This window comes from Paralichthys olivaceus, chromosome 15, assembly GCF_024713975.1.
Source record: "Paralichthys olivaceus isolate ysfri-2021 chromosome 15, ASM2471397v2, whole genome shotgun sequence".
NCBI lineage: Eukaryota > Metazoa > Chordata > Actinopteri > Pleuronectiformes > Paralichthyidae > Paralichthys > Paralichthys olivaceus.
This window is the reverse complement of record NC_091107.1, coordinates 20,850,710-20,864,604: the sequence shown is the minus strand read 5'-3', so window position 1 is coordinate 20,864,604 and position 13,895 is coordinate 20,850,710. Positions and strand designations below refer to the sequence as shown.

Genomic DNA, 13,895 nt, shown 5'->3' with positions numbered 1-13,895 from the left:
ATTGAAAACATGGGCATGTGTTCGAGTTTTATTTGTTCATATGACACAATAAAAAGCTTTGTAAGAAAGATACAACAATCAATAAAAAATACTCACTGCAAAGGTAAAGGAGGACACATGATATTTAATGAATGTGAATACTGTTTACAAAAATATTCAAATCAAAATGCGAGTTGGAGATCATGGATCCATGTATTTTCTGTTCTTTGCTTGAGAAATGTGCACTGTTCTGTTTGTACACAAACACTATACTACATTGAAAAGGCTTTCCCTACATACATAGTAACATACTCTGTTATCTAGCTTGCTGGATTTTTTTAACTTCAGTGTTTCATTGCTTCATGACCACATTCTATATTTTGTCTAAAATGTGTATTGAACTGAAAACATACCTGCTTGTCATAATAAGCTTGGATCTTAACTGATCTGACTCTCACCTAAAGTCACATTAAACACACTGGCAGGGGAGCATTCAAATTATACTAGAGTTCAAGTGAAAATACTTCATGTTCAAATCACTGTTTTTAATAATTGGTAATATACTATTGTGGGCATCAATTCAATGTATAGCTGGTGCAGATGTTAATGCTAATGGGCAGAAATTGTATTTTGTCTTTAAAATATAATGGAGCAGGAATGAGTTTATTTAAAGTATAAATCAGCGTAGAATGAAATGACTGAAGTGAAGAACTGAATTACTTTTTTCACTGGTGACAACATGTTGCATTTTCTTTGATATTTTTAAAAGTGATTTTGTTTTGGATCACCCTTATAAATTAGATTTACTCTTCATTATGTCCTTCGAGAGACTAGTGCATCAATATTTATTTTTCCCGCATTGGTTTGTATTTTATTTAGTACTGATCTCTATAGTGAACAAAGAAACAGTCGTAAAAAAAACTGCAGCAACACAATAACAGTCAAACTAAGGTGGTATTTGTCACTGGTGCGATGAGAGAACACAGTATTTCAAAGTACTTGATAGTAAAAGTTGGTGTTTACAAATGTTGACAGTTGCATTGTGGGAGACGGGTGATTGACACCGCCGCCATTTTGCTCCCGCTCCGCTTCCATTGTGTGAGATAGTAAATATCTGAGTCTGCCAGACAAACACTCTCGCGCCGGAGCGAAGAAACAGCGAGAAATTCACCGCCGGTAAGTCTCGCGTTCTCGTCGCTCTCTCCGCCGCGGAGCAGTTTAAAGTGCAGGGCACGGGACGGTCATCGGGGGGAGTCGGTCGGAGGAGAAACGAGCTGTTATTTCGACGCTGGGGAGAAAAGCAGCTTCAGACTCGGGCTCCGGGTTCACTTCTTCCTCCTCTGTTCTCACGGCGGCTCCGCTGCAGCCGCTCCTGCGTCGCGGCTCCGCGGACACCCGGCGCCTGCTCCGCGGCTGGTGGAGCTCGTCTCGCCGCGTGTCTCCTTGTGTGCTCGTGATGTCTCGTGGGCGCTCGGTTCGTGTTTTTAGGAGAAAATGTCAAACTTGTGTGTGTGTGTGTGTGTGTGTGTGTGTGTGTGTGTGTGTGTGTGTGTGTGTGTGTGTGTGTGTGTGTGTGTGTGTGTGTGTGTGTGTGTGTGTGTGTGTGTGTGTGTGTGTCGGAGCTTCGTTTGGCTCTGCGGCCATAATGTTGCGGTAGGAGGCGGGGTTACTCCTGCTCCTCCCGCCTCAAAGCCCGACACAACGAAACGCTATTGGTGGTTGAATACGAGAGGGACGCTGCTGATTGGTGCGCTGCAGAGAGACGGGCCTGGGCAGCGCTGTGATTGGTTGGGCTCGGGAGGCCGCTGCGTAGGGATTGGCCCAGCGCGCTGTGCGTGTCTGTGCCGCTGCCAGAGCAACAACAACACTGAACGTGACAGCCTGTTAGCTGAGGGTTAGCGTCTGTGATAACATCAACACGAGAGGATTTATTTGGGTTATAATAATAACTACTTTATTTGTTTAGCACTTATCTAAACGGAGTTACAAAGTGATGTATACAAAAGTCCATGGCAAAATGAAGAAGGGATTGTATACAAGATATTCAGTTCGGTCCAATTCAAGAGCCAGATCATAACATAATAAGGTCAAGAACTTAAATTTGCACACGTGTCCTATTTAATGCAGCAATTCCCAAAACACTTGTTCTCCCAAGGGACACAAATAAAGTAACCTTGACCACGATGAAGACACCAATGCTGTTGTTTCTGAGTAGATGTGTATAATTCAATCAACAGTTAACTTTAGCTGTGAAACTGTAAACTAAATATCCCGAGCTGAGGGTGTACGCTTAATGTCAGGTCCGGGAGAAATAATATGAACTACATCATAAACTAATGTATAGGATTCCTCTTGTTCATATTCGCATTCAGGTGATACTTTGACATAATGGCTCGTACCAAGCAAACTGCTCGTAAGTCCACTGGAGGAAAAGCTCCTCGTAAGCAGCTCGCCACCAAGGCTGCCCGAAAGAGCGCCCCCTCCACAGGTGGAGTGAAGAAGCCCCATCGTTACAGGTAATTACATGCACTTCCACTTGTCAACAAATTGGAATAACTCACACATCCAGTAAAAATAAATCTTTTTCGATTTGTGTCATGCAGCACGTCCGCAGATAACACTTTTAGGTGTATTGAGCTAGAACTTTGTTGTGTGTTTTAGGCCCGGCACCGTGGCTTTGAGAGAGATCCGTCGGTACCAGAAGTCCACTGAGCTGCTGATCCGTAAGCTGCCGTTCCAGCGCCTGGTGAGGGAGATTGCTCAGGACTTCAAGACTGACCTGCGTTTCCAGAGCGCTGCCATCGGTGCCCTGCAGGTGTGTGTCTACACAAAGTATATTAACCCATTAAGACCTAAGGCAGCAAATAAAAACACACTTAAATACCTAAACATTGTTTGTAACTGGCCTCAGTGTTTTCTGAAGAGCTGAGGGAAATCATGTAAAGCATGGCTTTTCCTTAAAGTTTGTGTTTTTGAAAAAAACAGCAGGAAAATACTCTGGGTCTGAATCTTCTTCATCGTTATGTTCATCGTTCTCTTCGTCAATGAAACTCTTCCAACCCTAACCTGATATCGATAACCTCACTTAGACCATCAGCCATTGTCTGAAACTCAACTTGTAAAATCTCCAGTGAATCACAATGTATTTCATTAGTCACATGTATTGAAAACTGTGACATCGTGGATGACACTCACACGTCTCATCTGGCTCTAAAGGGAGAAGCATGCAAACATAGCTCCCACTCTTAAAGGTATATACACATATGTTGCATCCAGTCTAAACGGGTTAATAAAGATATCATGGTATGACTAAAACTCACACAACTCTCCTGCTAACATGTGTCGTCCCCTCTCCCTGCAGGAGGCCAGCGAGGCGTACCTGGTGGGTCTGTTTGAGGACACCAACCTGTGTGCCATCCACGCCAAGCGCGTCACCATCATGCCCAAAGACATCCAGCTGGCCCGCCGCATCCGCGGAGAGCGCGCTTAGACGGCCTCCCTGATGTTCCTGTTTCTCTCTACCTGTCCCTGCCCTCCTTCCTTCATTCTACCCCACCCACCTGCCTCATCTCACCCCACCCCCTCTCTCCCCAGCCTGTCCAGCTTCTCAGTAGACTTTAGCGTAACCCTGATTATGAAGAGATAGAAATATGTTGAAGTCTGGTCTCTCATAGTTTTTTTTTTTTTATGTCCTCACCAAATGTTTTAGGGTACCTTTTTCGTGCATGTAAAAAGTTTTGCAGATCAGACTCACAAGTGCACACATGCTCAATCAGGCATCACAGGGTTTGGGTGGTACTTCAAAACATGAATCCCACCCGTGAGCTCACCTGGATTTGTCTAGGGTGGGGGGCCGGTAGGTGCAGTTTGTGTGGCACACAGGTAAATCAGAGGGGCATGACCGAGGGGCTAGTCTGCTTAAGGGGAGCTGCAACTTCCACAGCAGGGTGCTATTAAAACTAGTCCCCAGGCCTTTGTCCAACTGGACACCCTCCTCCCCTCTACACTCAGTCCGTCCCTCTACACTCAGCCCGACGGCTCGCTGCACCTCCTTCACCTCAGTGATCTGTAAGTGGGAGGGGATGCTGGTCTGTTGGTGTGTTTGTGTGGACGTGTGAGCTCTGATCTTCAAAGCAACTTGTGCGCAACAGACAAGAATCTCTTGGTTGCTTAAGAATATTGATTATCATTGTGGATATGGTGTCTATTTTTTTTAATGCATATAAATCATGGATAAGCATCTCTTCCTCTACCACATCCAAAATCATCAAATTAAGAGAAAAAGAAATTGATATTGTCAACGTGGTTGTCAGTTTTTTTTTGTTTTTTTTTACAGTGATCTGATGTATTGTAGAAAATCAGAAGGGCTTCTTTGTTTTCCAATGCAACTTCTCTCCTAACAGCAGCCACAGGGGGCGGTGTTTTACCATCTCCCCATCCACTCAATTGTTCTCTGTAGATCAGTCATCACATTATAGGCTTCTGTCTCTCCATGTTTATCAGATAGGCTTTAGACTTGTCACAACAGTATGAATAGAATCATAGTGAAAGCTACACTCTGCATGTTTAGGGTCTGCGTCTCCTGCACTCTGTAGATCTGAGCATATAATCTGTCCCTTTCTCAAAATTTGTGATACACAATATAACCTCATATTTGTTTTCTTTTATATTTTTCTTATTCCTCAAGATTTTCTGACGTATAAATAAGCTGATCTTTGTATTTTCCAAATTTCTCATATTATGGTGGTAATAAATAGGTGTTAGAATAAAGTGGTGGCAGCCGGTGTGATTTATTTATTTTTGGAAGAGCGGGGATCTGATGTGATACTGTGACTTTCCAAAAGAGAGGTTGGACACAAGAGCCATGTGCTGCACTTTTTATCATTGTAGGAGAACTAAATGACCACAAGGTGGAGACCTTTAACAACAGACACAACACAGACTCCAACTGTCTGTGCTCACTGGATACTAGTGTTGAAAATGACAAGAACCTGACTCATTCAACTTGGCTCAAACTTACACAATGCCAATTGTTTTAGTCAGTATATTGTGTCTGTAGCTGGCAAGTCAGTATGATTCAACTCTGAATCACTGACAGTTTTTAGCTCCACTTGCTTTAATGAGTGTGACTTTAACAACCAGATTCTCCCAGGTCAATCATTTTTCAATCACTGATCATTTGTTCCAGTCGCAATGATCTGGAACTGGGAAACCTGTTTACAAATAAATAGAATAGAGCTGATTCTGTCTGTAACTTATGATATTTCATCGAGGCCTGTAGCATGTATACTGTTTATTCACACATTGTGACCGATCACATAGTTCAGCAGGACAAATCTGTCTCTTTGAAATGTTTCAAAGGCCATTTTTAGCATTATATATCTTAAAACATCAAATATTTATTTTGAGTATAGTTGAAATTTATATGTGATCAAAGTAAAGCACAGGCACAGGCACTTTCTTTTGGGCTGTATTGATGATCCAATGTAAATATAGGCAAATTCAAATATGGAGAGAAGTGGCAGCGCCCTCTAGTGGAGGCATCTCTGTTAGAACAGACTACACACATCCTGCACACCTCAGTAGTGAGGTACTTGTATTATACTTGAGCATTTAATATACTGGTTTGTATTTCTACTCCGCTATATTTCTGAGGACTGCTGAGGACAGGACTTTTCATTCCACTACAAGTTGTGGTATAGTTGCAGCTATAGTTAACTTTTTACATTATTATGAGCACGAAGAGTAAATTCCGACTTATTATTAAATGCATTCTTTCACTAAATTAAACCAGCAAATAATATAAAATGTGTATTAGACACCTTATACACGTTGATTTATACTTGTTATACCTTTGGGGATGATATTTCTACTTAAATGGAGCATCTCAATGTTTCTGTTTTCAATGAGTGCAACATTCAAATCAACCTCTTTCTTATGTGCAAGGAAAACATGAAGAGAACATGAGCTAATGTAAATTCCACATGTAATATTGTAAGAAACTTGCTTTGGGGCCTTTTTATTATAATTGGTATGTTGTATATTGTCGTTTTGCTGTGGGGTTTATTTTGACACTGGCATCAACAATTGTTTCAATAGATGTTAAACCTGGACCATTATTTTTTATCTCCTGCCATAGTTGGGACGAGACCAGATCCTGCCTCATGTTATAATATTTTATTTTTTCTTCTGTTATATACTTACCCTAACAAATCATCACTCTTCATGCCTATACCAAACCTACCCAACTAACAAAGTAACTACAAGCCCATCAGAGGTAAAGCTGAGGGAGGTCTTCACCCAGCTCGGGCTGGGAAACAGACACAAAGGAGGAGGTATATCTGCTGCTGATGTCAAGTATGCAGCTCACATTGTAAGAATGGAGCTGGCTCACTGGGGCTCTAATTGCATGAACTGCATATTGCCATATGTTTCTGAGATGATGTACAAAGAATGAACACATTTGCACATGTACAGAGGAAGTTGTTTTAGATGATCTCCACTCAGTTTGAATCCTGTAAATGGAAAATAGACAGTATTTATACTTCTTATCCACCACTCAAAGTACTCCACACTTCAAGTCCTTCACACATTCTTGCAGAGTTACTATAATACACACTTTTTATATCACACAGTGTCGCACAGTGGTCCGGGGCAGATTTGGGGTTCAGTATGTTGCCCAAAGAGCTGGGTTCGTACCACTGTGTCCTGTGTCCACCTCTTGACTTACTGCACTTCACTATACTATCTTAATAACTTTCTTCATATTTATTTAGTCATTTAAAAAACCTACTTGGCGTGGTTGTAATAGAGAGGAGCATCACATGCCTCAAACTGTCTTTGTTTTCTCAAATGAAACTTAACACCAGGTATGAGTTACGGCTGCAGAGGTGCTTCAGGGTGAGAATACGTTTTAAAGTCAACTTAATCAACATGTTAAAGATATCTTTGTCACTCACTGTACACATGCTATTGTATTTCCATTTCGGTAACATCCACCGTACGTTTTTTTCTACACGTTGCTGTGTCAGAGGTTATCAGCAGTCAGCAGGGGTAACAACACACCAGGGTGTTTAAAGCCGCCGGGTCCCCTCGATGTAAATATAAAGTATTTAAATATAAAGGGCCTTTTCTGGGGGAAAGAAAACTACAATTCATACAATTTAGAGCAAACGAACTAGTGAAAACATCATGAGGATTATTCTGCACAATAGTTCCCTTTCACCTAAATCTTACACCTTAGCTGACAGGAGGGGCACCTGGTGTGGTCGTCTGCTGCTGTAGCCCATCTGCTTCAAGCTTTAACATGTTGTGTGTTCAGAGATGGTATTGTGCAAACCTTGGTTGTAACGAGTGGTTATTTGAGTCACTGTTGCCTCTCTATCATCTTGAACCACTCTGCCCATTCTCCTCTGACCTCTGACATCAACAAGGCATTTTCGTCCACGCAACTGCCACTCACTGAATGTTTTCTCTTTTTCGGACCATTCTCTGTAAACCCCAGAGATGGCTGTGCGTGAAAATCCCAGTACACTAGATAAACAGTTTTTGAAATACTCAGACCAGCTCGTCTGGCACCAACAACCATGCCACGTTCAAAGACACTTAAATCCCCTTTTTCTTCCCCATTCGGATCCTCGGTTTGAACTCCAGCAAGTCGTCTTCACCACGTGTAGATGCCTAAATGCATTGACTTGCTGCCATGTGATTGGCTGATTAGCTATTTGTGTTAACAAGCAATTGAACAAGTGTGCCTAATAAAGTGGCCGGTGAGTGAACTCCACGGGTGGATTAAGACCCATCCAGGTAGATGTAATCGCTCGTTACAATACATGAACTTTGCCTGGCCCCACATGATGATGACCAGCACAAATAATATAGAGCTGTTATCAAAGCTTTCTTTTTACAACCAGCAGCAACCAGAGTTTCTGCCTTTTGAACATATTTCTTCTCAACTTTTAATTTTTTTTTGTTTGCATTGATGTTTGGTAAAAAAAAATACACAGGGGCCTGTGTGTCTCCTTCTCACACCGTGCCGTGTTTTTCTCTTCCTGCGTTCACCTTCCTCAAGGTCTGCTCCGTGCTGTCCATCCCCCATCACATCTGCTGCTCCCTGGGATTACAGCACAAATGTCTGTCTGAAACTCTCAGTGCTGAGGGGGAAGATTACAAGTGCACTGCACCCTCCAAGAGGGGTTAACCAACCAGGGCGCACAGACGCAGGGATTAACCAATCACACCACGGGGAGGGAGGGTGGAGGGATTAAACCCAGCACAGAGTGGGATTAGGTCAGTGTTGAGTGCAGGAAAATGCTCTGAAATGTCTCTGGCCACCCGGTTACTCCACTCTGTGCAACAGATCTCAGGTTATACTAAATAAATGTGAGCACGGAGATTAGATATGATTTACATGGCAACAAACATTTGGTTTCTTCTCAAGTATCAGCAGAACAGTCGTCATAATTAACTCTTTTATATTCATTGAGCTGTAAAGAAACATTTACGTCACTTAAATTTATTGGATCTCGAACAATAATCTAAATGTATTAAATATTTACGATGACTGAGCTCAAAGGGAAAAACATTTCTCTTCAGCAAAAGAAAATGTCATGAAATCATGAGAGTGTGGTCAAATGCGTCTGTTGTGTTGGAAGAGCACAATTATTAAGTAACTGACGATGAATCCTCTGTGCACCTTCGACACAAACTCTCAGAATACACACACCAATAAAAATATATTCACACGTTTGATGTGATGGTTAAGTTTGCATGGCAGTAATCAGGTCATGTGAGGATTACCAAGTTATCAGAGGAATTTGGGGAGATTGGTGCAGTGGTGGTGGTGGGGGGGCAACAGGGGTAGAAAGACAGGGAACCACTGAGCTGATGGACACGTGTGAGAATTGGAACAGTTCACGAAAAACAACTGTCGTGAAAAAGCTTCGATAAACTTCACTGCTGTCGAAGACCTGCATGTTTTGAACGTTTTATTTCGGGCGAGTGGGATGTGAGTGAAGACCACAAAAAGGCAGAACTCCTGAGGAGAGGAAACAGGCAGAGGTAGAAAGAAGAGATACTGCAGAGGGAGGAGAAGTGGACAAAGATAGAAAAGATGGAGGGAGGAAAAAAGTGAGGGGAGAGCCCGGAAAAGGTGAGGGGGGGGGGAGGAGTGGCTGAGGTGGGTGAGAGACAGAGGGCAATAATCCTAACTAATTCACTTAGGGCATTGCTGAAGGGAGGCTAAGAGGATTGAGACACTCCCAGAATCAGATAAACAAAAATAACCAAGACGTGCAGGCCATATGACGAAGATGACGGCCGCAGAGCTGAGAACACGGACACTTCACATCCACTCTCCGCTGACCCCTCACTCTGCATCACCTCCCAACTGTCTCCTGCGTCAGCATCCATAACCAAACCACCACTCGTTTCAAAGCACACGGTCTCAATGATTAGCACTGCACAGACATGGAAAGACTGAATTACTTTAATGTGTCACACAACTAAAACAGAGGGTCTAACGTTTCACTGAACAGATCAGAATGTTGAAACTAACACCTTAACACGCAACACGAAAATTCAAAACGATCTAAAAGCAACCAGTTACATATGTATGGTATAGGATAACATAATAATAAATAGCTTCAAATAAATTAACCCTGAAAGAGGAAGTGACCTAAAGGACTCGGGAGCCCCTTCACGTTAAAGTATCTTTCACTATATGATAATGTAGGTTTCAAACAAGGTGTAGAGTTCATGTCGAACAGTCACGTCACACGGGGAGAGATGGATCAGTGCCTCCGCTCGTCTTCTCCTGAAAACGCTTTTCGAGGCTTTTGTTGCCTTGGTGAACGGAACATGAAGAGGAGACCAGACATGGATTGCAGTCGGGCTGCGTACGTGACAGTTACTGTCCTCTCGTCGTGAAATGCATCTCTACAGAGATCAACTTTAGAAAATCAAACAAAATCTTACAAACAAGAAACTGAGAATCAAGGATAACAAGTCCTCGGGCAGAACATGCCTCAAACTATCTCACACAGAACTCACTGACACACATGACATGTTTGACACATGTTTGACACACTTTAACAAGTTCTCTCTCGCTTCCTAGAGCACCTGGAACTTCCAGGAGTTTTGGTCTTTGTGGTCCAGACAGTCCATTGTGGTGAAGCCCAGTTTCCAGGCCTGCTGGTCCTTGTAGTCCAGGCAGTCAACAGAGGTGAAGCCCAGGGAGGAGGCTGTGCTGTAGCCCTGTGAGGACAGGGAGGCCGGGGACTGACTTAAAGAGCCCCCCATTGAGGGCACGGTGATGGGGCTGAGAGCGCCCCCTGTGCCCGACAGCTGCGAGTGCATGGGGGACAGGTAGGCACTGCAGTCCAAGCCAGTGAAGTAGGAGGTGGTGCTGGCGTAGCCTTGGGTGTAAGCCGATGGCTGGCCATAGCTCATGGGGTAAGGTGAGGGCCGCTGCATGCACTGGGCTGAGGAAGAAGCCAGGGGGTCAGGCAGGGGTGACATGGCCGGGCTCCAGATGGACACAGCTGTGTTTCCAGTGCTGGAGCTCGGTGCCAGGCTGGGCCCTGACTGGACAGAGGAGGGGCTGTAGGAGCTAGACGGGTTGGGGACAGGATCAGGGGCGTTGGGCTCCTGCACTGGAGAGGCCTTCTTCTTGGGAGGGCGCGGCTTGGACTGGCCACTGCTCTGCTGCTGCTGCTGGCGGCACTTGGCCCGGCGGTTTTTAAACCAAACCTGGAGATGCAAAGATGAAAAAAACACGCGTTAGCACGCTATGAGTGAGGTACAGAGGTGAGAGGGGACGCGTGTGAAATCAGATATATCTGAAGTGATGCACCACAAGCGACTGAGCAGGCCTCGGTCTGCAGCTGGTTACCTTCAAACTTTAAAGTCTGCAATCCACAAACACTGAACGGTATATGACCATTATCATGGCCATAGCCTACTTCTCCTGTACCTGCACACGTGACTCCGGCAGGTTGATCTTGAGGGCCACCTCCTCCCTCATGAAGATGTCTGGGTAGCGGGTCTTGGAGAACAGCGCCTCCAGGATGTCCAGCTGTGTCCGAGTAAAGGTGGTGCGCTCCCTGCGCTGCTTGCGGGGAGTGGCTGCGAACCCAAGTGACACAGAGGGGAGAGAGAAAGGGTTATTATACTGGTGGTGATGGAGAGATGATGTGAAGTATGAGCACAACTCAGAACAAATGAAATTTGGCATTTTGAGCAGTGATCATTTGGAGTCTGGTTGTTTCTCAGCTGTGTAAGGATGACACACAAATGAATATACTGATGAAAACCTCACGCGTACTGTTTGTGATCCTGAATTGTTTTCTCTACTGCTTGGGACTAAGAAGGAGAATATATTTGCTTATGATAATAAATCAACATAATAATTACTGCTTCTTTACAGAGTAACAGTTTCCCATAAGAGGGGGGATACAGTTGCATTTTATTAATTTTACAATGGTTTGTACAGTTTCATATATCTACACACACACAGCCAACAGCCTTGGTGTATTTGTTTCAAAACGAGTATAGTGAGCAATTATTAGATTTAGTCACCTGCACTTGGCATTATGGTATCAAGTGTCTCCAAGTGTGAACCTTTGTGTTTGATCGATGTGAAAACTGTGAGGTGAAATGTGATAAACACATAAAAGACATCAACAAATATATATTTCCTGACGCTGAACTCAGAGCGAGGACAGATCATCTGCGTTTCAATAGGTTCAATGTATCTGCTTCACATCTGAACCTACAATCTGCGTATGTGCGCGTCTGCACTTTTTTACTAATAAACTACATCTCCCATAGAAATTCACATCATAATAAATCGTATGGAAATGATGAACTTTTCATCAAATCATAAGGAAAGCAATAATGAAATAATACTCTTCAATACTGTTTGTTTTTTAATCTCACATCAACGCAACAGACAATGATTATAACATTTCACCATGTGATCATTATTATACAACATCAGCGCACCAACCCTCATGAAACAAATATATACTCTTATTTACTTCTCGTTTGGCTTCAGCGCTGCACAGACTTTATTCTGTAGAATACTAAAGAGACAAATGCGTCCTAAAATAAAAAGCCAGAAAGTATAAGTAAAAGAAAGTATACGATCTATATATCCGTTATATTTACCGGTTTATACTTACATGGATAAGCGACGGTTGTGTGGAGCACATCCATTCCGGGTCCAGGCAAATTTAACCCGTTCATGGTGTAATGGGGTTGCTTTATGTAGGACATCATCCTTACAGCAGGCTTTTAAGTCCCGGCGCTGACTTGTAGGTCGGACACGCAACACAGCAGCCGAGGGCCCCTCAGAGCTCAGCTGTGCCAACGAGTCTCTGCGCCACAGAGGAGCGGTGCGCACCGGAGCGAGTGCGCAAAGGAGAAAAGTACACTTTTTCTTTTCTTTTCTGTTTAAAGCTGCGGGTTCAGCTTCTGTGAGTTTAGCACCAGCAGACACCGAGGAGCGCGCTGAGCTTCAGACCTTCTCCAGGTTGCAGGTGCCTCTCTTCTTCGCACAGTCGTCCTCACACAGGTGAAGTGGCCCCCGGGTGCCCGTGCGCCTTGCTGAGGTCTCTCCACTGAGTTCCTTCACCGGCACACGCTGCTAATTAGAGGCAGCAAGTGGCTCCAGCAAACCCCTCCCACCACTCGTGGCCGCGCACACGCACTCAGGGAAAATAGCAACAGGCTTCACAATGTGACAAACTTGTTTTTTCCCCCAAGTTTTTTCCTTATGTTGTACTTGATCGTATCTGATATGAGGTTTATAAATGTGGATTAACAGCAAATACAATGTATAAAGAAATAATATATGAATATTACATTTAAATATTAACATTAAATACATATGATGCTTTTGTTGACATGAAATTATTTAAAAGTACAGTCTACATTCGTCATTTAAGACCAAATTAGTTTGGGATGTTGAATATGTATATCTGCCATGTTTAAATCCAGTGTTGTAAACCTTCAACAGAACATATATTTATTTCTATTTCTATTAAGCAGCATCAAGTATTTTTATTCTTGATATTTTTGAAAATGTCGCTTTCCTTTCAGTTCTCATCCCTCTCTCCTTTTCCCCTTTTTCCATTCTACCTGCTGCACATCTGCTGTCATACATTCATTCACACATAATTAACAGATTACATTTATCTCCAAAACAGCTGCATATACACATGCTGCAATCACACACACACACACACTCACTCACACACACACTCACACACACACCCACACACACAAACACCCAGATGCACAAAACCGACAAAGCTCATTTGATTTATCGTAATATGCTTTATCTGAAAAGTAAGTATCTTATCTCCAGATAAAGGGAGGAAAGACAGAGCAATCCGTTCAGTGGTGCTGCAGGAAAGGAGGCTGGAGAGGACGACAGCCTCACAAAGTGGGAATTGGACGAGTTGGTGTGAAGAGTGGGAAAAAGAAAGACGAGGAAGCAGAAGGGAGAGAATATGGCGACAGGACGAATCTAAGATGGAAGGACCGTGGACCGAGGATTGAGGAGAGCATGGAGACAGAAGCTGCACGTTTCCACATGGAGAACACACGATTCCTGGACTGCACTGTGGGAAAGTGATGTGATCGAGAGAGAACTCTGTAACTGTCTGTGCAATATTGTGCATATTCCTATGCTCTGAAAATGTTTGACAAACTTTTCTAACTCATTAGATATTTCAGTATGCTTTTTGTTCTCTCAAAATATGTTTTCTTCACTTTTTGACAAGTATTTATTTTACAGACAATCTGTTATATTCAGTTATTGCTATAATATTGATGTAGTGTGGTGAAATTTTCAAAATGTAGATTGTGAAATTATGCAGAATAAGTGTCTTTTTTGGTGAATTATTTGATCC

General features: G+C 43.2%; 2 protein-coding genes across 3 annotated transcripts; one reads left to right on the top strand and one right to left on the bottom strand.

The window, feature by feature from the left end:
* The first annotated feature begins 113 nt into the window (after positions 1–113).
* h3f3c (H3 histone, family 3C) lies at positions 114–4,749 on the top strand. Its single transcript, XM_020085835.2, has 4 exons — positions 114–1,155; positions 2,352–2,495; positions 2,641–2,794; positions 3,341–4,749. Exons 2-4 carry the CDS (start codon positions 2,368–2,370, stop codon positions 3,467–3,469), a joined length of 411 nt encoding a protein of 136 aa, XP_019941394.1. The 5' UTR covers positions 114–1,155; positions 2,352–2,367; the 3' UTR covers positions 3,470–4,749.
* Positions 4,750–9,450: 4,701 nt separating this feature from the next.
* On the bottom strand, positions 9,451–12,624 carry crx (cone-rod homeobox). Of its 2 annotated transcripts, none has more exons than XM_069510201.1 (3): positions 12,162–12,624; positions 10,952–11,112; positions 9,451–10,728 (listed from the first exon to the last, which is right to left on the bottom strand). In XM_069510201.1, the coding sequence occupies exons 1-3, from the start codon at positions 12,256–12,258 to the stop codon at positions 10,090–10,092; spliced, it is 897 nt and encodes a 298-aa protein (XP_069366302.1). In that variant the 5' UTR covers positions 12,259–12,624; the 3' UTR covers positions 9,451–10,089. The 2 variants fall into 2 exon arrangements, with proteins under 2 accessions (XP_069366302.1, XP_019941134.1); XM_020085575.2 differs by having other exon boundaries at positions 10,952–11,103; positions 12,162–12,618.
* Positions 12,625–13,895: the final 1,271 nt, after the last annotated feature.

Bases quoted from the DNA above. Each gene is read 5' to 3' on its own strand.
- crx (XM_069510201.1), bottom strand. From the start codon at position 12,258: ATGATGTCCTACATAAAGCAACCCCATTACACCATGAACGGGTTAAAT. The intron at 11,113-12,161 runs GTAAGTATAAAC...CTGTGTCACTTG, and splicing joins CACAACCGTCGCTTATCCAT to GGTTCGCAGCCACTCCCCGC. The intron at 10,729-10,951 runs GTACAGGAGAAG...TTGCATCTCCAG, and splicing joins TGCCGGAGTCACGTGTGCAG to GTTTGGTTTAAAAACCGCCG.
- h3f3c (XM_020085835.2), top strand. From the start codon at position 2,368: ATGGCTCGTACCAAGCAAACTGCTCGTAAGTCCACTGGAGGAAAAGCT. The intron at 2,496-2,640 runs GTAATTACATGC...TGTGTGTTTTAG, and splicing joins AAGAAGCCCCATCGTTACAG to GCCCGGCACCGTGGCTTTGA. The intron at 2,795-3,340 runs GTGTGTGTCTAC...CTCTCCCTGCAG, and splicing joins CTGCCATCGGTGCCCTGCAG to GAGGCCAGCGAGGCGTACCT.